This window comes from Natrix helvetica, assembly GCF_964273705.1.
Source record: "Natrix helvetica genome assembly, chromosome: 2".
Taxonomy (NCBI): domain Eukaryota; kingdom Metazoa; phylum Chordata; class Lepidosauria; order Squamata; family Natricidae; genus Natrix; species Natrix helvetica.
In genome coordinates, this window is record NC_138552.1 from 280,078,019 (window position 1) to 280,102,426 (window position 24,408).

General features: G+C 42.7%; 1 protein-coding gene across 2 annotated transcripts in view; it reads right to left on the bottom strand.

The window, feature by feature from the left end:
* Positions 1-24,408, bottom strand: part of UBE2G1 (ubiquitin conjugating enzyme E2 G1) — a 58,474-nt gene that overhangs the window by 13,006 nt on the left and 21,060 nt on the right. Inside the window, exons 1-2 of one of the 2 annotated variants that reach the window (XM_081945319.1) lie at positions 7,972-8,005; positions 4,283-4,385 (exon numbers count right to left, since the gene is read on the bottom strand). In XM_081945319.1, the coding sequence (XP_081801445.1) occupies positions 4,283-4,385; positions 7,972-7,993 (125 nt within the window). In that variant the 5' untranslated portion in view covers positions 7,994-8,005. Of the gene's footprint in view, positions 1-4,282; positions 4,386-7,971; positions 8,006-24,408 lie in introns of those variants that run through there. The other variant, XM_081945318.1, reaches the window with a different exon arrangement.

Here is a 24,408-nt window from a genome sequence, read left to right on the forward strand (position 1 = left end):
CTGAGTATCATCAGCGTACAGATGGTATCCCACCCCGAAACCACGGATGATCTCACCCAGCGGCTTCATATATGTGTTGAAGAGGAGTGGCGAGAGGACCGACCCCTGTGGCACCCCACAAGTAAGGGGGCGTAGGGTCGACCTCTCTTCTCCTGCCAACACACGCTGCGTCCGGTCAGAAAGGTAGGAACCGAACCACCGCAAAACGGTGCCCCGGACCCCCAGCCCCTCCAGCCGGCGCAGCAGGATACCATAGTCGATGGTATCAAAAGCCGCCGAGAGGTCTAATAGGACCAGGATAGAGGAACAACCTCTGTCTCTGGCCCTCCAGAGATCATCCACCAACGCGACCAAGGCCGTCTCCGTGCTGTGACCGGGGCGGAAGCCGGACTGGCGCGGGTCTAGATAATCATTTTCCTCCAGATGTCGTGGAAACTGGTAGGCCACCACACTCTCTACAACCTTCGCCAAAAAGGGAAGGTTGGAGACAGGACGATAATTGGCCAGCTCCAAAGGGTCCAGGGAAGGCTTCTTGAGCAAGGGTCTCACCACCGCCTCTTTCAAGGCGGCCGGGAGAGACCCCTCGCTCAGCGAAGCATTCACTAGGCCCAGGAGCCAGTCTCGTGTAACCTCCCAGGATGCCAGTACAAGCCAGGAGGGGCACGGGTCCAATAAACATGTGGTGGGTCGCAGTCGTCCACGCAATCTGTCCAAATCCTCGATGGCACCCAAGTCAAACTCCTCCCAGATCGATACCTCAAGACTCGCCATGGACGTCTCCATTGGATCACTGACAGGAACCCAATCTCTCCGGATTTGAGCGATTTTATCCTGCAGATATTTACCAAATTCCTCTGCCCTGCCCTGTAGGGGGGCCTCCCGCGGCCTCTGAAACAAGAGGGAGCGGGACACCCGAAACAGGGCGGCAGGGCGGTTCTCCGCGGATGCAATGAGAGTGGCACAATATTGGCGTTTGGCCACTCTGAATGCCACAAGGTACGTCCTTAAATGGGCTCGTGCCTGTGTTCGATCAAATTCGGAGCGAGAGGATCTCCAACGACTCTCTAGATGTCTCTTGCGGCACTTCATCACCCTTAGCTCCTCGGTAAACCAAGGGGCTAGGGTGGATCGTTGCCGCCGGAGAGGCCGCAAAGGCGCCACCCGGTTCAAGGCCCCGGTAGTTGCATTATTCCACGCAACTACCAGGTCCTCTACCCGGGGGCGGGTCAAGGTTACAGAAGGTGGCCCAAGCTCCGTCTGGAACCTATCAGGTTCCATCAGGCGCCTGGGGCGGAACCATCTGGAACTTTCCGGTTCCGCCTCCCCGCAGCGGGAGGTAGCACCAGGGAAGTCAAGACAGAGGAGTGAGTGATCTGACCATGACAGGGGAGTGATGGTTAAGTCCCCTCCTCCCAGATCACTCAGCCACTGGCCAGAGACAAAAACAAGGTCCAGAGTGTGTCCTCCCTCGTGTGTCGGGCCCTGAATCATTTGAGTCAGGTCCATGGCTGTCATGGAAGCCATGAACTCCCGAACCCCCTCTGATGCTTCTCCCATCGATGGCAGGTTAAAATCCCCCATCACTAAAAGTTTGGGGGTCTCAACCGCCACCAATGCGATCAGCTCGAGGAGTTCGGGCAGGGCCGCTGATGTATAGCGAGGAGCCAGGTATACTATCAGCAGGCCCAACTGTCTCCCAGGCCCCCATTTCACAACAAGGGATTCACATCCGGACGTCTGTGGCACAGTAGACTCCCTCGGCTCTAAGTCCTCCCGAATAATTGCTGCCACCCCACCGCCCCTTCCCTGGGCCCGGGGCTGGTGAAATGCTCGGTAGCCTGGTGGGCACATTTCGACGAGGGGAAGACCTCCCTCGTGGCCCAACCAGGTCTCCGTTATTCCCGCGAGGTCCGGCTCCCCCTCTAAAATTAGATCGTGAATGAGGGGGAGAATAAAGAATAAAATCAAACCATACATGAGGTAAGCAAAAGAAAAGGAAATATAAGTAAACGTAATTCATTCTTTTTTTGTATTGGCTTCTGCAACTGCCTAGACAGGTCTCTGCTGTTTTCTTGCCAATATTTTTGAAAGCTGTTTGCTACTGCCTCCTTCCTAGGACTGAGAAAGAGTGACTGAACTCAACTGGTTTGTGCCTAAGTTTGGATTACAACTCATGGTCTCCAGCATGCTGCCTTCACCATTATACCAAACTGGTTTCATTCAATATATTTATATTCCTCCTTCAATCCTTATAAAACTGTATTTGCTTCTACAATATTCATACACAGCGTCATATTTGGTCTTTGGTTGTTTAACCTTTTTGTAACTTTCTTTTTGAGAATTTCATCAGCTCCATCTAACTAAAATTTTATTGATGTTTTCCTTCTGTTCAACTTATAGGTAGCCCTAGAGTTACGACTGCACATTCAGTAACAGTGCTGAATGAAGGAACTTGCAACTGGTTCTCAAAGTTCTGGCTGCTACAAGGCCCCCGTAGTCATATGAATAGAATTTGAATGCTTGGCAGATAGCTCATACATATGACCACCTGCAAATGTGTTGCAGTCACATGATCACCATTTGTGATCTTTCATGATGGTTTCCTATAAACATGGTTATTGGGGAAGCTGGCAGGAAAGATTGCAAGTCACTTGGGTAAGTCTTCCCCACCCCCAGCCTTTCTTTCCTTGCATGGACTATGTCAGTGATGGCGAACCTTTTTTGGCTCGCGTGCCACAAATGGGGGGAGCGCAGGGGGGTCGAGGGCGGGCGGGCCGCACCCATAATGCAACGCGTGACCCCCCCAGTGCGCATCCGCGCACAACCCCCCCATTTTTGCATTTTTTTTGCCCTCCCCAGGCTCCAGGGGCTTTATAGGATGATGGCGAACCTATGGCACACGTGCCACAAGTGGCACACGGAGCCATTTGTCAGGGCACGCAAAGTTCACCTTTTTAAAAGCTATTTTTCGCCTTCCCCAGGCTCCAGAGGCTTTATAGGAGCCTGGGGAGGGCGAAAAGAGCCTCCCCCGCCCCCCCGGAGACTTCAGGGACCGTCCCTGAAGCCTTTGGAACGCTTAAAACCACCCTCCGAGCAAACCGGAAGTGACTTCCGGGTTGCTCGGAGGGTCGTTTTAAGCGCTCCGAAGGCTTCAGGGACCGTCCGAGGCTTCCCTGATGCCTTCGGAGCGCTTAAAACAACCCTCCGAGCAACCCGGAAGTCACTTCCGGTTTGCTCGGAGGGTGGTTTTAAGCATTCCGAAGACTTCAGGGACGGTCCCTGAAGTCTCCGGGGGGGCGGGGGAGGCTCTTTTCGCCCTCCCCAGGCTCCTATAAAGCCTCTGGAGCCTGGGGAAGGCGAAAAATAGCTTTTAAAAAGGTGAACTTCGCGTGGCCTGACAAATGGCTCCGTGTGCCACTTGTGGCACGTGTGCCATAGGTTCGCCATCACGGGACTATGTTTTCCTTTCTTCTTTGCTCACATGCGCTCTATGCCTCCTTTCGTTGACTTGTGTTTGCACACATGCATACAACCTTCATGGGCCCTGGATTTTGGCTATATTTGGTGAGTTAACCCATTTTAGCTACCTTCCATGAAAAGGTTTTGCCCTCTGTTGCACCTGTTTCACCCAGTTAAAGGTTACAGATACAACAGTTTTAGTAGTAGTAGATGTCTAGTAGTAGATGTCCCATTGCATCACACAATCTAACATTTCCTGAATATTATTCATGTTTTCAGCCAACAACAGCATTCATGTTCCAAATTGACACAACACAAATATTCCTGATACAGTTATCCCTAAGTACATTAAATGATCAAGAAACTATTACACATCCTTGCTTTATTCCATCCTCCAAGAGCTACTTATGTTAACCATTCTATTTAACCACATGCATGCTTTATTTCTACCCTACACAGGTTATTGCATTCAGTAACAAACTTTTATATTCATCCACAGCATTCCTATTCCCTTGATAACAGCTCTCCTAAATCAGCAAACACACAATAACTTTCTCACATACATTATCATAAAATGCTACTCTGTGCAAGTTAGGATTTCCAATCTAGAGACTATCTTGCAAGCCAATACTCTGCTCCCCTAAGAGGTATGCAGAGAGCACTGACACACTTAAGATGCATATTCAAGACTTATATTAAATCTTAAAACGAGACCAAAAACTATGCTATCAGTTTCACGCTTTCAATCAAAGCCTGAAGCTGATTTACAAGAAATTAAATGCTAACATCACAAGCTGTTAGCTGTATTATTAGAAATACTTACTAGAGTGTATCTGGAGGCCCAATAATAAGAACTTCCCATCGATAGAGATCATTGTCTTCTATTAAACCTGCCGAGAAGCCTTCCACTGGGTTTTTGTTGAGCTCTGTTGAAACAAAAATTGTTATAATATAGCTCATATCCGTGCTTCATTAATGACATGCATATAAGAGAATTTTCAGAATATTTCAAAATACTTTTTGTTGCCACATTCTCAAGATTCTTTTATTGATTTTCTGAGAACCATAAACTCATCAATGACAAAAAAAGTAACTCAAGGAAATTCTAATCAGCTGCCTGACTTTCTCCCAGCAGGTTACTGTATTGTTTTTTGGTTTGCTGTCTTTTATAATGCACTTTAAAACTATTTAATAGCCCCAGCAGTACTAATTAAATTTCATCTGCCCTTTAAAGAATAAGTTATTGTTAAATAGAATAAACACTAACATTTAATTTTAAAATGCTTACATACAGATCCTTCAAATCACTCCAACATTAAGGATTTTACTTAGAGCCAAGAAAAAAGCTCTAAATGAACTGGAAATCTGAAGAATACCTGTTCCATTAGATATTGCACAGTGAGAGAATCTTGAAACAGCATTCTTTATTGTGCTTAGGTAAAAACTACTGAGGGATGACAACTTCTATGAGAGTATGCAACAATGATAAACTTCCAAAGAAATTGTTCATCCGGCATAAAAAAGGTACTCCCCCCCCCTTTGTATCAGTGTTACTGATGAGTTGCAAACTAGTCATAAAGTGATTGACAAAATACTTATCACAATGTCCATGAATTCCTGAATTACTAAAGATTCCACCCCTAACATATTACTAAGTTCAGAATTAGGGTGGGTGGGTGATTGGTTCACAGTGGGTGTTGGTGGTTTCTAGGACAACTTGCCATGGCCAACTCATTGTGGGACAACTCAGTGTATTAATCAGTTACTTGTATAACTGTGATAATGTTTTCGGTGAAATTATTGTAACTTTTATTTCTGGATTGACTTTCTTTGTTTTATTATTGTTGACCATGGCTCCACTGAAATTAATTTAACTTTTGCATTTGTTAAATTGTCCCTCAGTGAGTTGACTCTGATGAGTTGTCCCATTCCACATAGTGAGATCTAGGAACTGAGGCAGTGAACCTGTTGGGCAGTATGACAGGCAGTGAATTAGCAGTATCTTAGCTTGTTTTTACAATCCATCATTAGAAATTGTAGAAACAGTGGAAGCAGTAGCTTCCTCAATGATGCTCACTGGCTTCAGAATGGTGGGCAAAACCCCACACTTTTAAACACATTTACATGCATTGCAAGCACATAACAGATCAGTTTTAATTCCTCAGAGGAACATGCTCTTTTGAAATCAATGACTGTCACTGCAGATACTCCTGATTAAAAGGTGTCTAGAGGTTACATAGCCCCCTTTTGTTCAGTGCAAGGGCCAAGTGGAAAAGATATTTGCATCTTATTTCAGTAGAGCTGAGCCTCTGTTCACAGCAAAATTCTCCACAAAGATTCAGCATTATCCCCCCACTTTGACTCTGAAGTCTCCTGCTGTGCAATACCTGAAACCTTAATGGGCAAATAGAAGATTAGGTGAGAATGGCAGGGATTTGCTCTGCCATGTCTCAGCCATGCATGCCATATTGGCCCATTCTTTCTTAGGCAAATTCTTTTTACTCTCAAGCAATAATTAAGAATAACCTGAGGCCAAGACATTGGCCTTCAGGGACTGGGAAAGGGGCAACTGAGCTAAAAGAGAGAACGTATTCCAACCTGTATTTCTACCTTAAACCCCTTGATGGTTTATAAAACCATAGCTGGGTATATATTTTCAAGAATCTAGGCAGTATCAAGCCTCTATGGAGAAAATAAAGAAGGATCCAGGGATCTACACATCGGTCCAGCAATTCTATGCAAAATTCCATTTTAAAATAGACTTGTGAGCAACATGTACTGATTATTAGAAATCAATACATATCTATCAAGATAAAATCATACAAGTTTTATTCCCTTTTTAAATAGGATCGTTTATCTGTAGACTGTAACAATGCCATTAATGTATCCTGAGTTCAGTGAAGCATTTAATAAATTTCTCTTGATCTTGTTGACAAAAGGTTAGAAATTGACAGGTTTTAGTCTTCAGCTTACAACCATTTGTTTAATGACAGTTCGAAATTATGATGGTGCTGAAAAAAGTGGTTTTTCACTAGTCCTTGTACTTATAACCATTGCAGCATTCCTATGGTCACATGATCAAAATTTGGGTGCTTGGCAATTGGCCATATATTTACGATGGTTGCAGCATCCCAGAGCCACATAATTGCCATCTGCCACCTTCCCAGAAAGCTTCTGACAAGGAAAGTAATTGAAGGGAGCCGGATTCACTTAACAACCATGTTTTGCTTAATGGTCACAGCAAAAATGGTCACTGGGCACAACTTAGTTACTCAGGTTCAAGTTCCAGCTTTGGTTATAAGTTAATACGACACTACTCACTATATTGCTAGATAAATCAACAACTGATCTGCATTGGTACATAAAGACCAGAATAAGAAACTATCATTATTTTCAAGATGTGAACCAATGTTTTGAAAATCCAACTAAAAGCCTCTCAGATCTACCCCACTCCCAAATTTAATCATTCATCCAGCAGCCTACACAACATGCACAGATAGTATGAACATCTTTTTTCTTGACAGTGTTTCATTAGGATTGTGCAAATAGCATGAACTAAGATTTGCTGGATGGGAGAGTAACAGTTGCGTTAAAGGACAAAAGCAAAACAAGGCACTGACGCACATAGATGCCACAGCTATGTTTCAGGTTTGCAAAATTTAGCAGCTATGTAATTGAAGCTGTATATATGCCTAAGTTCTGCCTCTCCACTGAGGTCAACAATACCAAAAACACATTTTAGTCTGCTTAAGGCATTTAAATTCTGAGAAATTGTTTTGCTTACAAAAAAAAAGTCTGCTTAACCTACAGAGGGAGACAGCACCCTTGAATTCAGCTTAATCCTTGGCTCTATCCTTGACAGTTTTCTACAAGGAAGCGATAAACTTTGGAGCTTAGAATCATTTGAAATTATGTTAGTTTCAAATGGCATATACTCTCCCTCAAGAAAAGCTCTTAAACTAAGCAAAATATATATTTCAATTACTGCAACTGAAATTCCAATATAAAATATTGTATATCTCAAGATTTTGCTTCTGCATGGTCTCAAATTGTCTTCCTTTAAAAAAAAATCAAACAAATGGCAGCAGTATATAAATATTTAAAATACAGAGATTTTAGAAAATGCAAAAGTGATTATTCCAATAGCACTTACATTTGCTATCAAGGTAGCACTGCTATTAATTAAGAACAAAACAAAATAATTTTGACTGTGCATAAACTGGCTATCTACTCACAACAGGTGGGCAATTATAATGAATGTTTTAATCAATCTGAGATGGGAAACAAAAAGGTTGCTTTATTACATAAACAAAATAGTGTTTGGGTTACATCTGTAATTTAGCAATATGCCAAGCAAGCAGTGTGGCCTTTGTTGATTTTATTTAATGATGATCAAGCTGTCAATATAAATCCAAGTCAGTCAAAGCAGTATAGTCAATGAAAGTGACTAAGCAGGAAAAATCTTATGGTTAAAGGAGCAGCAATGCACGGTATCTCAACTTTTTAACTTACTGTGACAGCTGTAACCTTCCATTTCATATAAATGCTTTTGCTAGTACATTGTGCTAAGGAAAGAAACAGCATTCCAATTACCAACCACTATTTAATGCATGTTTCAACAGAAGTAAATGAGAAAGTAAATTTCTCATTAGCTAACTTTCTGCAAAGAACATTAAAAAACAAACAAACCAAACCTAGGATAAATATTGTTTATTGAAGCTTTTGCTGAAAGAAAAAAATGCTAAAAAATTATTTTGTTCATCAAATTTCTATACCACCTATGACATTCATGTGTTTATGGGCAGTTTAAAGATAAATCAGTAAAATGATATAAAAGATACAGTTAAAACCAGATTAAAAGGAAGTTAAAAGGAACAATTGCAAAGTTAACAAGGCAGAGGGAGCTGAAAACATGTCATAACCAGAAACGTCTTCCAATTACATTTCAACCACAACACTCCAGGGCTAAAACTTCAAGGACTACCTGCAAACCAGCTACATTCTTTTGAACTGATAGCTAATTGTAAAATAATTCTAAAATCTTGTCCTATTTTATTTAGCAATATGACAATATAATTAAATGGAGAAATATTTACAGTATTTGTCACTTTTGTTACATATGTTGGTATTTGTGTATTTATTTTGCAACAGCAAAATATCAAATAATTGCTGAGACTCCTCCCCTTGCCAAGCCGACAAGAACTCCAACACAAAAAACTTAGAGTCATCTACTATTCATGTTTAAGATTCTGTTCAAAATTCTGGCTCTTAAAGAAGCGAATGTCATTTGTTTAAGAGACACAGGGAATAAGACTTTCAGTCACTAATGGATGAACAGCAAAAAAATAAAAGTGGGGGTCATTATGATGACTCTTTCACATATCCTAAAGCACTGCTATACGAAGAAAAGAAGCATTCTACCAGATTTTATTTATTATTTGATTTATAAAGCTGCTTATCCCACATTCATGATATATTACAATCAAAACATAAACAGTACCAAAATAATAATAATAAAAAAACAGCCGTATAAAAGAGTGTCCTTCCCCCCAACCTTTTGGGCACCAGAGACTGGTTCCATGGAGTGGTTTTTCCATGGAGCGGGGGGGGGGGGGGGCAACGGTTTCACATGCTCCCTGCATCCCATGGATGGGCCTTCCCTTTTTTTTGCGCAGCCCTGTTTGTGAAATGCTGTGGACCAGTGCCGGACTGTGGACTGGGGCTTGGGGACCGCTGATATAAATAATACAAATGTTAAAAAACAAATGAACAATTAAAAACCAAACAATACAATTCTTGGGAGAGCACATACATTCAAGAACAGTACAACCATGTTATAAGCTCCACAACACTTTCTAATCTAAGATTAGATGGCAAAGCCAGGCCTTCAAGTCCTTCTAGAAGGCCATTAAGGTGGGGGCCAGCCTGGCCTTGGGGGGAATCCATAGGGTGGGTGCAGCAGTAGCTAAGGCCCTTTCCTGGGTTCCTAGTGGATGGAACCCACAAGTTTTTTCTGCTGGACCATTTGAGACTGGTGGATGTCACTGGGGACTGGCAGTCCCTCAAATAACCTGGCCCCATGTCATGTAGGGCTTTATAGGTTATCACTTGCAACTTGAATTGGACCCAGAAGCAACTTGGTGATCAGTGCAGCTCATGGAGTGGAGGTGCAATATGTACAGGTATGCACACAAATATGTATGTAATAAGTGTCACACAACTGTTCACACTGCTGTATTTTGTACCAAGTGAAGCTTCCGGATATTCTTCAAGGGCAGCCCCATGTAAAGTCCGAATACTCTTCAAGAGCAGCCCCATTTAGAGTGAATGATAGTAATCCATGCTGGAAGTGACCAAGTTAGAGACTTGACTGACACTTAAAAGTTTGTTCTTCAAATTGTTGCAGGATTTATTCTACCTAGCCCGGTTGTTTGTTCTGGTAAAAACCATGAAGTATTTTGTAGCACTGCTAAGTTTGATCAAAGTTTTCACAGCATATATGAGTGATCATGAATCAAATAAGTTTTAATCAAACAGTAGTTATAATCCAAATATACCTGAAGAAAACAAATTTAGAAAAGGATTGCTTAAAATTACATCTGAATTCTGAACCCAACCCATGAGTCACCAGGATTTAAGGCAAAAATCTTTCCCAATCCTTATGCCAAGGATTAAACAGAATCAGATATAAACCCAGATTCAGACTATACTTATTTTGCTAAGAGTAAGTAGATATTTTAAATATAATTTTAGTGTTTTGGATTTAATTTGTACATTGTTTATATGTTTCTGTTTAAATTAAAACAAAACATGATTTCCAACTTTTTTCAGTACAGATAAAACATATAATAAAATACTGACTCTAAATTAGAAATATTTTATTATATATTTTTACCTGTACTGAAGAAACTTGGAAATCATTTTATAACCTTCCTCTTTTTTGTCACTTTTTAATTTTTCCATCCTTTGATCTTTTTATTTTTTTTTTAATTTTGTATTTTAGCTTTCTTTGAAATTTAATAAAATTGGGTTGTTGTTTTTTTAAAAAAAAGACTATACATATTTTGCATAAAAATTGCTGAACATACCCACACTTCCCATGAATTTAGGAGATCAGATTCAGCTAATCTAATCATTTTAGCAAAATGATCTTAAACACTTCAGTACGAAAGATCCAGAACCATTATTAGGATGACTTTTCTGTATCAAACAGAAACTGTGCTTGTAAAGGTAGGGTAATTCCCATGCTGTCATGGTTCATGTACTGTATACCTCCTGTCCCCAGAAGCAACAGCAATGTCATTTCAAGTATGAAAGAGCAGCGTGGATATATTGGTTTAATCATGTACGTATTCCTACAGGCAACCTATTAGGAGATCCCTCTAAATCACTGCTGTGGACTGGAACCTTTGAAGTATTTTTTAACAGTACTTTATAGGGGCTTATGTATTTTACATACGCACAGAAACCATATAATAACCAGCATATGGAAGTATCCATTTTATTTCTCATTCTACTTACTAAACCAACAGTACATTTGTTTAGAAATCCAAAACTGATCATATTCTAGATTCATAATTCATCAGACTAACTGAAAGGTTTGTGGGAGGAAGGAAACTCATTTGATAGTAAAATTATTTAGTTAGCAAAATAACTCAACAATTTCAAATAGTGTAGCAAATCATCTAAGTGGTTGGGACTAAAGCAATGTTTTCCAAAGCTGGGTCAATCACCCAAAATTGTGTAAAAAAAAATTTTTTTCTATCTGGAAAGAGACCCAGAAACACATTACCCAATCACAACAGGGATAGTTAGATTAAAAAAAATTCTGATAAGCAGTTTTGGGTAATGAAGGAAAAAAACTGGGAAGCACTGGACTAAAATCTGGCCCTCGAGCAGAATGAAAACAGTATGATGGATGTTAAGCAATTGCTTTCAAAACAAAAGTGATTTACCATATTTTTTGGAGTATAAGACACACCAAGCTTTTGAAGAGGCAATTTTTTTTAAAAGTAGGTAGGTAGATAAAGGGATAGAGAGGGAGAGAAAGAGAGAGAAATATAGTAGGTAGGTAGGGAGAGAGTGTGTCGATATAGATAGGTAGGTAGGTAGAGGGATAGAGAGAGAGAGAGAGAGATAAATACAGAAGATAGGTAGGGGGAGAGAGAGAGAGAGTAGGTAGGTTGATAGGTAGAGGGATAGAGAAATACAGTAGATAGGTAGGGAGAGTGAGAGTAGGTAGATAGAAGGAGAGGGAGGGAGAGAGAGAGAGAGAGTAGGTAGGTAGGTAGATGTTTCCAGGAGTATTTATCCTTGTGTTGGAGAAGGAAATCGCTGACAATCTGCAGCACCTTTGTTTCTGCTGTTACAGCACTTGATTAATGTAATTCTCATCAATTAGCTAAAGAGCTTTCCAAAAAGGGGGGGGGGGGTTGCACTCTGCAAACCTCGCGAAAATGCCCCCCCCTTTTTAAAAAGGCATGAATAGCCTTGGGGGGGGGGCTTGCAGAGTGTCCTGGGGGGTGGGGGTGGGGAGGCAAAAACGAGCAAAAACTGGCCCGTTTTTTGCAAAAACTGGCCCATTTTTTTGTCAAAAAATTGCATGCATAGCCTTATGGAGGCTTATAGAGTCCTGCTGGGGGCAAAAAACGGCCCGTTTTTTGCCCATTTCTGCCCTCCCCAGCCTCCAGGAGCTCTCTGAAAGCCTCCATAAGGGTGTGCACGACCATTTTGGTGAAGGGGCAGAGATTTGGGAGGCAAAAAATACTGTATTCAATGTATAAGATGCACCCAGATTTTCAGCCTCTTTTTTGAGGAAAAAGGGTGCGTCTTATACTCCGAAAAATAGCAGGAAGAATAATGCAAGTCAATTAACGTATCTATTAACGTATCTCACTAACTTAGCTTCTCTTGCCTGTTTATCAGTAAAGTATAACCAGCCATAGCACTGTAGAATAGTTGTAGCACCTGAGATGGGCCTGCCAAGACTCCATGCTTTCATGCACTTGCAGTTTTATTTTACACTTGCCTCAGCAGAGACCCACTTGTTTATGTTTCTCACAGCTACCCTTAGTACTGAGTGTCTTTCAGTATTTGCCATCTTTGCCGTTTCTATTTCACTATCTTCTAATTTACAGATATAAAGACAGCAAGTTGGACTGTGTTACCAATTTGTGAAACTCTAAAAGGTGCACAGGCCATGAGCACCACTTGAAATGTCAGTAATATTGAAAATTAATGTAATTAAAATTTATGATTTTTCTCTATTCAGGAATTCTCCAATTATTTTCTTCTTTTGTCGTATTAAATATTAAAGGAACTTTTACAGACTTTTAGAGGAACTGGACTTTGGAAAGCAATTTATTCAAGTTACTATTTCAATTGATACATCCCAATATGCACATATTAATGATGAATTAACTAATCTGCATGAAAGAGGAAAAAATAAGAAATTCGGAGCTTGGGTTTTGAAAATTAAATGGGCTATTGTTATAGAAATGACTAGCAGTTATTACTTGGCATAACTAAAAATTGATACTATAACTTTATTATGTATTTTATGCACAAGAGCTGTAAGTCAGTGCTTTTTCTTTTTTATTTCTTTTTCCCCCTTCCCTCATTTCCCTTACTTCCCACTTTTGAAAGTCCATGATTTAGACAAGTCTCTCAGAATATATTGGCAGGAATTTACAGATATGTAAATGAGGGCTACTTCATGATTTCTGGTAGCATTCATGATGGTACCTAGTTTAGATGAAATGTCTACAAGAGAACAACCAAGCTCAGAGTGCACCAATGACCCCTCATTTCTTCCCTGAACTACAAATATTCTCCTTTATTGAGACATGTAAATTCCTGTCAATATGGAAAATGGTGAAAATCTGCCATTGAGCTACACTAACAGAATAACAGAGTTGGAAGGGACTTTGGAGATCTTCTAGTCCAACACCCCGCACAAATAGGAAAAACTATATCATTTCAAACAAATTGTTGTCCAATCTCTTCTTAAAACATCCAGTGCCCACAATCATTCCACTGGGTTTATTGTTCTGTCAGGGAATTTCTCCTTAGTTCTAAGTTGCTTCTCTCCTTGATTAGTTTCCATCCATTGCTTCTTGCCCTGCCTTCAGGTGTTTTGGAGAATAGGTTGACTCTCTCTTCTTTGTGGCAGCCTCTGAGATATTGCTATCATGCCATCCCTTCCTCTTTTCATTAAACTAGACATACCCAATTCCTAGGTTGCAACTATTTTTTGTGTATTTTAGCCTTCAGTCCCTCTAAACTAATAATGTGAAAATCAAAATATCTTAGTCTAGTCTTCTCTTCTCACAAAAGTAGACTACATATTGACAAAGCCCCAAAAAAGATTAGCCTTTTCGAGAACTAATATTAAAGTGGCCTTCTGAGAAACCTTCACAATTATACAATTATACAAGGTCCCAATGCAAATGCCTTTACTGAACATTTTAACATAAAGTCATGCTTTTAATCATCCACATGGTGGCAATTCATAATTAAAAATTCCATACATCTGATTATATGGAACTCTCATAAAGAATATAATTGATTGGACTATAGAATGCTTTTAATAGTTTATTTGATTTTCATATCTGCCACGGAAGAATTGAAACTTATTCAATTCCTTGTTGTGTTAATTTTATTCCTGGTTGTATTACCAATCAAATCTTTCCAGTTCATCAAAGACCTAGTTTGGTCTAGTGGTTAGGTTTGTTTTTTAGTGGTTTGGTCTCCAGATGAGACCCCTAGAGACTAAGATTTTAGTTCTAGGCATGAAAGCTGGCCGAGTGACTTTGGGCCAATCACTCTCACTTAGCCCATGATGTCAGATTTGGATGACAAGCCTGTCAGGCAATTTCTGTTGTAACCAGTGGATCAAAATGTGGGGTGTTCCAAAAACAGTGACTGATGGAAAGCTGAAGAAATCCCTAAAGATAAAAATGTGATTAAGAAAATATTAGAATGTGCAGAAATGAGTAGATTAACACTAGCAATTAAAGGAAAGGAAGAATCTGATTATTATAATATATGAGGGTTATTTTATCATTGGTCAGAAAATGAATATGGATAAAAAGTATAAAATTAAATAATTTAGGAAGAGAAATGTTATAACAGGAGATATGTTAAGTTGTAATGTTAAAATAAGAATAGATATATATAAAGAATTTGGTGGTAAGCTATAACTATTATGACACAAAAAAATTTGTACTCGGATGACACACTGATTAATGAATAATGAAATGTTTGTTTTAAAGGGAAAAAAACTTTAAAAAAAACTAGTGGACTGTGTTGTGACAGTCATAAAGCAGGTCATAGCAATAACAATAACACTTAGACTTAGATACCGCTTCATAGTGCTTTATAGCACTCTCTAAGCCAGAGGTGCCTAATTTGCGGCCCTGGGCCAGATGCGTCAAATGCTGGCCATGCCACCCCCCATTTAGTGAATGGGGGGAAAGTTGTGATACATCACGTGATGCCATGCCATGAATTTGACACCCCTCGGCTAATCTGTTGGGGGCATCATATTGCCCCCAACAATCTGGGTCCTCATTTTACCAACCTTGGAAGGATGGAAGGATGAGTCAACTTTGAGCCAGTGAGCATTAAACTCCTGCTAGTGGGCTGAATTAGTCTGCAATACTGCATTCTAACCACTGCACCATCACAGCTCCTAATCACATGACCAACCCAATTTTACAACTTTTTGTGGTGCCATTAAGTGAATCACCATGGTCATTAAGCGAATCTGTGGCCACAGAAATAAAGCAGGCAAAGATAGCAAGAATCAATCTATGCATCAACTAAACTACCTGCCTGCTCTCTTTTTTTATAGGTCTACCTCAGAAGCTATAGATTGGTGAGGAAGACCTGGATTGCCAAACAGCAAAGGAAACATTTCTCTCCATATTTTGCATGGAAGTCAAGCAAGTTGATGGAGAAGGCATAAATAATCCTTAGGTTTGTAATCCTGTTATGTTACTACTGTGTTTTCCCGAAAATAAGACAAGAGTGACCCCCAAAATAAGCACTTGGCCTTATTTTCAGGGACGTCTTATTATTTTTGAGGTGTGGGAGGTGGCGAGCGCAGTCACCTCATGGCTGCTGCTGTGTTGCAATATTTTCAAAGAGGGTTTATTTTCGGGGGAGGGCTTATTTTAGCGCATGCGCTCAAAAGCCCAATTGGGCTTATTATCTAGGGAGGTCTTATTTTCAGGGAAACAGGGTAGTTGTCAACTTTTTTTTCAACCAGGATTTTGATTTACAGAAAAGAGCAATTTTTTTCAATATTCTGATTTTGAGAAATGAATGTTAAAACCTGCATTTTGAATTGGGTACAGTCATCGACTTACAACCACTATTGAGCCCAAAATTTATGTTGCTAACAAGACAGTTGTTAAGTGAGCTTTGCTTCATTTTACCACCTTTTATCCCACAGTTGTTATGTGAATCACTGCAGTTATTAAGTTAGCAACATGGTTGTTAAGTGAATTTGATTTCCCCAATTGACTTTGCTTGTCAGAAGGTCCCAAAAAGTAATCACATGACCACTGTAACTATGAATGGTCACTAAACGAATGGCTGTAAGTTGAGGAGTACCTGCATAGAAAGTTCTATTAAATACAATTTATAATTTACCTTGCTGATTGTAAGTTTATTTTTTTAATCAGTTTATATGCCATGTATCTCAACAAGTGATTCTGGAGAGTGTTAAAGGTAAAACTGCAGGTGAAAATAATTACAATGATAGCTATAGCAGCTGAGAGAAGCAGAACAGTTATTAATCATTAACACAACCAAGAGATGGGACCTTTCACACTTTCAAGGCCTGAAGCCCAGGCACAGACTTCTTAGACATTGTGAAAGGCCAGTAGAGTCAGGACCAACCTGATCTCTAGAGGGAGAATAGTCCAAAGGGCAGGTCCTACAGTAAAAAAAGGCTGTATCTGGCCCTACCAGATGTAATGGGCTGTAAAACTAATCTTGAGAAATAGGAAGATGAGCTGCAACCAAGACGACAGTCAGGAAATCAAAATGTGAAGGAGGAGAAATTTAATTTAAGAATATGTCTCAGATTTGACCCTCCCTAGTTCTCTTGCAGATAAAGGGATAAGTGGGGAGGTTTATTCAGACTTTGCAATATTCTGTTACTATAACCCTATAATAAAAGCAGTATTCATATTAATAACTTTGGCTTCTTAGCTTGATCTTCTTCGAAGGGCTGACACCAGCTGACATTCCTTAGCTAATGGAACCTGGAGCATGCCCTTCCTGTTGGACTGGATCAGACAGGCAGAAACAATTGGGCAGAGGCAGTTCCTTAAGTAACCCAGTTCCAAGCCATGAAGGGCTTTAAAGGTGACAGCCAGCACCCTGAAATACACCCAGAAGCACAATGACAATCAATGCAGCACACAAAGAAATGGTATCACATACCATTTGTAGCCAGCACTATTTATTACCCATGTTGCAGCAACATTCTGCACTAGTTAAGCTTCCAAATGCTCTTCAAGAGCATTGATCAAAGCAGTGCCACCACAAAGTCAGAACTAAGGATAGAAGTTCTCTGGCACTAGAACGTCCGAACTACCCAAAGCCACTTAGTCTTATGTAAGTTGAGCTGAAACCTGTTGAACCCACCCAGGTCCCCAAAATTTCCAGCCTCCATGATGGGGTGTCCCATAGGCAGCCTGAAGTGGAGACGTAATTCTGAGCATTATTAGCACGCTGGCGATAGATAGCTCACCTCAAATTAACAGATGTCCTCACCCAATTTGATAGATAGGAGTTTAAACAATGGATATGTGCACAAGCCTAAGACATGTGACAAAAAATATATATACAAAAGCTTGTTTCATTAAACAGGTGTTGGTAATTCACCCTAACTCCCAGAACAACAGACACAGGAAATATTTCACATATTTAAACATTTTAAACCCTAGGACTTGCCACAATCAAGCAGAAGACAATACCCTAAGCAAGGAACTGCTAAGGGAAAAGCTACATTCCCCTCAATTGTGATAGGGCAAGTTATTTTATACAGAGAGCAAATCCCACACTTGCTAACACTGATGATCTTATCTAGTTGAGCAGTAAAACATCTGGAAGCTAAGAACCAAAGTGAGAGACCACCAAGGACTCCACAGTCCAATCCTAAGCTAAATATACTCTCTTCCATTGGAAACATTCCGATCATGCAACTGTAGAATGGGATTGGAAGATACTTTGGAAATTTAACCCAATTCCTTCCCCATGCAGGAGACCACAACAGCATCCCCAATAGTTAACAATGCAGTCTCTCTTTTAAAACTTCCAATAAATGAAAATCTACCACCTTACAATTCCCAATTCTTTTCCCAATTCTTATATCATTAGGAAGTCCTTCCTAATATCCAAGCAAAATCTGCTTCCTTGTAATTTAAATCCATTGTTTCTTGTCATCCAGAACAGTCATGAATGCTGTAAGTCAACTCAGTCTAGATATCATGCTTCAGATATTTGAAGACAGTAATCTTATATTCAGCAGTCTTCTCAGGCCTTAAAGTGACTCCAATTCCTTTTACCATCTTGCGCTACAATTTTATCTGTGTTTTTCCAAAGAGCAGTGCACAGTCCTGGATCCAATACTATGTCTGCTCTGACCAATGTAGAATAGAATGGTCATTTTTCTTGAGTCTGACATAGCCCAGGACTACATTTACTTTGCAGCTATGTCTAACATACCCAAACTATTTTGCACATAATGATATCCAGTATGGCTTCCCCCTCCCCCGCCATACTTATGGCTATACTTAATACAATAATACAATAGCAGAGTTAGAAGGGACGTTGGAGGTCTTCTAGTCCAACCCCCTGCCTAGGCAGGAAACCCTATACCATTTTAGACAAATGGCTATCCAACTTCTTCTTAAAGACTTCCAGTGTTGGGGCATTCACAACTTCTGGAGGCAAGTTGTTCCACTGGTTAATTGTTCTAACTGTCAGGAAATTTCTCCTCAGTTCTAAGTTGCTTTTCTCCTTGATTAGTTTCCACCCATTGCTTCTTGTTCTACTTAACCAGATGAGTTAGAAGAGATGAAAGACATTGCATTTATTTTTACTAAAATCCGTGCTGGTTTTTGCCCAGCTTGTTGCTGAATTTATATAATCCTCTAAAGATGTTTGTTGTCTTTATCTTTGTATCCTCTACAAATTTGTATATTTTATAAACTCACATTCAGGTAATTTGCAAATATGTTATACAATTTGACAAAATAGACCACAGCCTGCCTCTTGGTAAGATGTGGGATAGACAGACCACCAAATGGATGTGCAGTTGACTGACCAACTTCACCCAGTTTGTAATCCTCAATGGAACTACATTTACATGGAGGGAAGCATGCAGTGATGTCCTTCAAGGTTCTGTCTCAGTAGTTGGGTCCAGCATTCTTTTTTTCTTTTTAAAAAAGAATTTTATTGGTTTTTGAACATTTATAGGGAAAGGTAAAAAGGGTACAAAGAAAATTTTGGCAGCTCCCGTGCTAGTGGTGGAAATCCCCCGGCCCCCTGTGAATGTGCGTGCTCCTCCCCCATGCCCAATTTTGGGCCTCCCTGCAGCTTCCTGGAACCAAAAATGGACTGCGGGGGGAGTGCTGCATCCCCTCATGCTTCCTCCGCCTCCTGTGCATGTGCACACATCTCCCGCATGCCCCCCAGCCATGCATAGCAGAGGCGCAAAAATCAGCTGGCAGGCGGGAGGCACGTGTGCATGTGCGGTGGAGCTGAGCTGGGACGACAGCTTGTGTGCCTGCAGAGAGGGCTCTGGTGCCACCTGTAGCACACGCATCATAGGTTCACTATCACGGGGATAGTATCATGATTACAAGTGGTAATACTGCTCTATATCAAAATAGTGAGACTGCACTTGAAATACTGACTACAGTTATAGACGCTAGAAAATGTGCAGAGAAGATCAAGAAAGATGATAAAGGGCCAGGAAACGAAACTGTATGAATGATTGAGGGAGGGAGGTATGTCCAGCCCAGATGTAAAACTTGTGGCCCATGGGAAATAATTGTCTCCCAGATTATTCCAGACATAATTGTCTTGAGGGGCTGTCACAGAGAAGAGGGTACTGACTTATTCTCCAAAGAACCAGAGAGCAGGACAGGAAGTAATGGGTGTCAAAGAGAGATCCAAACTAGAAGGAGAAATTTTCTGACAGTGAGAACAATTAATCAATGAAATAGTTTGCCTCCCAGAGTTGTGGGTACTCCATCACTGGAGATTTTCAAAAACAGGCTGGACAAGCAGTTGATCAATGTGGTATAAGTTATCCTGCCTTGAGCAGGGTTTGAACTAGAAGACCTCTAAGGTCCCTTTGAGCCCTATTATTCTATGTTCTATGTACATTATTTAACATCACCTTCCACCCTGACATGGGAAAACTGATGAATGACCATTGGCTTACCTGAAGGGTCCTTTTCTGTGCACTGCAGGAGAGTCCAAGCAATGGGTTAAATTAGTCTGGTTGCCCTAGGACTGAGGAATCTTTTTTCCTTGGCCACGCCTCCTGATGCTGCTCAACCCCAGATTTTTGACGAGGTCTGGAACTAGTGAAGGCTGGAAGTATGATGATGCGGTAGAAGGAAGTCCAAGTTGACATGATGGCATTGAATCCCTGGACCTGAAGAACCAGGGTGGGTTGCACTCGCAGTGCACAGAAAAGGACCCTTCAGGTAAGCCAATGATCATTTTCCTGTGCAATGCTTGGAGAGTCCAAGCAATGGGACATACCCAAGTTACATGTCACTAGGGTGGGAAAGGTCAGTCCTGGGATTCAGTTGTAGAAACAACCCCTTGGAGAACCCGCCTGCCAAACAATGCCTCAGCAGAAGCAAACATGTCCAGTCTATAGTTTCTAACAAAGGGCGATGGAGATGACCACGTAGCCACTCTGCAGATGTCTATGGTAGCCTGAGTAGCCCAGACCGCAGTGGTAGTAGCGCTCCTAGTCGAGTACATGGTGATGTGGCAAGGTACGGTCCTAGACTAGTGTTCGTAGGCTGCTGCAATGCACGCTCTTAGCCACCTGCCTATAGTGGAAGAAGAGGCCTTCTTGCCCATGGACCCCGGCTGGAATGGACAAAGAGGACCTCTGACCTGCGGAGTTCTGCTGTTTGTTTGATGTATATCCACAGGGCCTGTCTAAGGTCCAGAGTGTGCCAAAGTCAGGTAGGATGATCTCTTGTGCCCTATGGAACCAGGTATTAATTTTTGGGATGAAGGCAGGGTTCAGGTGCAGCGCAACCCTGTCTGGGAGGATGATACAGAGGTCCCCCCAGACCGAAAGTGCTGCCAGTTCTGATATGTGCCGTGCAGATGTTATTGCAACAAGAAACACAGTCTTTAGTTAGTTGTCGAAGCGAAGTTGTGCGAAGAGGCTTGAATAGAGCTGATGTTAGCCTGTAGTACTATTGACAACTGCCAGGGGTATCGGTGAACCACTGGCAGCCGCAAGTTAGAGGCGCCCTTGAGAAAACACTGAATCTTCGGCACCTTGCTGAGAGGTTGGGCCAAAACCCCAGACCAAACGTTGGACAAGGCGGCCACCTGGCGCCGAAGAGTGTTAGGAGCGAGACCCTTGTCGAGGCCACCCTGCAGAAAGTCCAGAACATGGGGCACAAGTGCTGTGACCGGATCGATTCAGAGATTATCACACCATTTCGCAAAGGAGGCCCAGGTAGAGTCGTAAATTCTTGTGGTTGATAGCTGTCTGGACACCTGGAGGGTACATATCACATCTTCTGACAGGCTGTCCCTTCTCAGGAGGTCCCCAAGTGCCAGATGGCCAATTGGAGCCACTGGGGGTTCGGATGGACAATGGCCCCCTGGCTGAGGGAGACCTGGCCCTGATGTATTTGCCATTGGCTGGCCACCGATAGGCTGATGAGGTCGGCGTACCAGGACCTCCCAGGCCAGTGAGGAGCGACCAATAGGACCTCCGCTCTCTCCACGATGATTTTGCCGATGACCTGAGGCAGAAGCGGGAGTGGTGGAAAGGCATATAACAGTTCCTGAGGCCACCTGCAGTGGAGGGCATCTGTCCCCTCCGCCCCCTGAGATGGGAAGCAGGAGAAGAACTGCTGAAACTGTGTGTTCTCACGGGTGGCGAACAGATCAACCACCGGGGGGGGGGGGAGGGATCTGCTGGACAACTGGCAGAACAGGACCGGACTTAATCGCCACTCTGCATTGTCTATGGTGGTCCTGCTCCACCCCCGATATGTGGTCGGAGTGGATGGATTCGATGTGACACTCCGCCCACCTGCCGAGAGCCTCTGCCTCCGCCATGAGCTTCTTGGATCGTGTGCCGCCCTGGAGATTTATGTGTGCCTTGGTGGCTACATTGTCCGTCATCAGGAGCACATGTCGGTGTAGAATGTGCTTTTGAAAATGATGCAGGGCAAGCATCACAGTTCCAGGAAGTTGATGTTGCAAGGTGCTTCGGCTGGAGACCACTTGCCTTGAGTCATGCAATGTTCCATGTGAGCGCCCCATCCGGCCAAACTGGCGTCCGTCCTGATGACCACTCTCGTCAGCTCCTTGAAAAGATGTCCTTTTTGTAGAGCTGTTGAGCGCCACCACCTGAGGGATCTCTTCATGGCTGAAGGAAGACGGACCTTCATGGCAGAATTGCTTCTGTTGGCTCTCTGATGAGGCAGGAGGAGCCAATGCAACTCCCGGGAATGGAGCTGTGCCCAGGGAACAACAGAGATGCACAAAATCATCTTCCCAGGCAGTTGCGAGAGGAGTAGCACTGGAGCCTGCCTCAACCCCTGAACCTTGCAAGCTAGGGAGACTAAGCTGTTTATCCTGTCCTGGAAGAGGGACACCCTGCAGTTGGAGGTATCTATCACTGTCCTCAGGTGGAGAATCTTGGCAGTCGGGGTGAGATGATTCTTTGGCAGGTTCAATGAGAACCCATTGTTTAGGAGACCTCATGGTAACCTGGAGGTCCCGCAGGACCTGTTTCGTGGACAACGACTGGATGAGAATGTCGTCCAGGTAACATTGCAGCCTGACGGGCCTGTGCCTGAGGGAGGCTGCGACTACTGACAGAATTTTTGTGAAGGTCCTGGGTGCCAACGACAGGCCGAATGGCAGGGCCCTGTATTGATAGTGTCGGCCGGCATAAAAGAACCGCAGGAACCTTCGGTATTGGGGCCAAATTGGGATGTGTAAGTACGCCTCCTTTAAGTCAATGGATGTTAGGAGGTCCCCTTGGCGAATCCCTGCGAGGATGTTTTGCAGGGATTGCATCTTGAACCTCCTGTAAGCGATGTGATGGTTGAGGTTCTTGAGGTCCAAGATTGCCCTCCACCCGCCCACCCCTGAGCTCTTGGGGACCAGGAAGAGGATGGAGTAAAATCCCCTCCCTTCCTGGTCCGATGGAACCTGCTCTACGGCATTGATCTCCAGGAGGTGATTTATCTCCTGGGTCATGAGCTCCCTCTTGAGGGGACAAGAAGGGGTGGGGCATTTTATGAAGGTTCTTGGGGGGCGTGAGAGGAACTCCAGTGAGAGCCCCTTCCTGACGGTCTGAAGGATCCATGCATCCTCCGTGGTTAGCTCCCATTGTTGGACGAACAACTGGAGTCGTCCCCCTATGGGAGGTGACCCTTGGTGGTCACTTGGATTTGTGGAAGGGCCTACTGGAGGCACCTCCACGACCGGATCTGCGGAAGGAGAATTACTGCCTACACCTGTCCCAAAAGGACTGCCTGTCCTGGACCCTATCAGTGGAGGTCTGATTGAAGGATCTATTACTGGAGGATGGTTGAGGGGAGGCTTCATTGGCACGAAAGGACTGTCTCCTATAGTAGGGAGTGAACTTTCACTCCTGCTTCTTTGTAAGCATAGGGAGGATCTTACGCTTGTCTTTCGCTTTGATCCCTTGAAGGGAGCAGAAGCAAGTTTCCATTTGTTTTTGAGATCAGCCTGCAAGTGGCAAAGCCACAGGAGACGCCTGGATGTAACATTAGAGGCCAGGGCCCCAGAGGTGAATTTGGCCGCATTGAGTGAGGAAAAACACCCACATGGCTCTGCTGCCATCCGGAGCGGCGCCTGCTCCTACCTCAATTAGAAGGCTGACAATCAATTTTGAAGAGAAGAAAAAAAAACACACAAAAACTATATAAGGGAGAGTCCAAACAATTGGGAAATTAGAAGCTGGAGCTCAACAAAAGTAGTCCAAATGGGCCAGACTGAGGAAAATTTCTGGGGTTGAGCAGCACCAGGAGGTGTAGCCAATGAAAAAAGATTCCTCAGTCCTAGGGCAACCAGACTAATTTAACCCATTGCTTGGACTCTCCAAGCAGTGCACAGGAAAATATAATTGTTCAACCAATTCAGTACCTATCTAATGAGAGCACAGAACGATTCACATTTTGTAATCTTTTCTACCAGAATTTCCTGGGACAGACTGTCCAATACTTTGTCAAGTTAACAATATTAACTACCGTACTTTTCGGAGTATAAGACATACCCCCCCCTTGGAAATGTTGATGCATCTTATATATCGAATACAGCCATTTTTGGCCTCCGGAAACCCCACCCCGCACATCCCATTTTTGCCAAAACCAGGCTAGGGGCTGGGGAGGGCAAAAACACAATGTGTGAGGTGTTCATGAGGCAAAAACGGGGCATTTTTGCGCTCCCCAGCCTTCAGAAGCATTCTGCAGGCCTCCCAAGCTCTTTGCACACCCCATTTTTCTACAAAATGGATGAAAAATGGGCTTCCCAAACCCCCCAGGAGGGCCGTCTTTGCTCTCCCCATCTCCCAGGAACACTCTGCAGGCCTCCCAAACCCTCTGTGTGCCCCGTTTTTGAGAAAAATGGGAGATGCAGAGAGTTTGGGAGGCCTGTCAAGTACTCCTGGGGGCCGGGGAG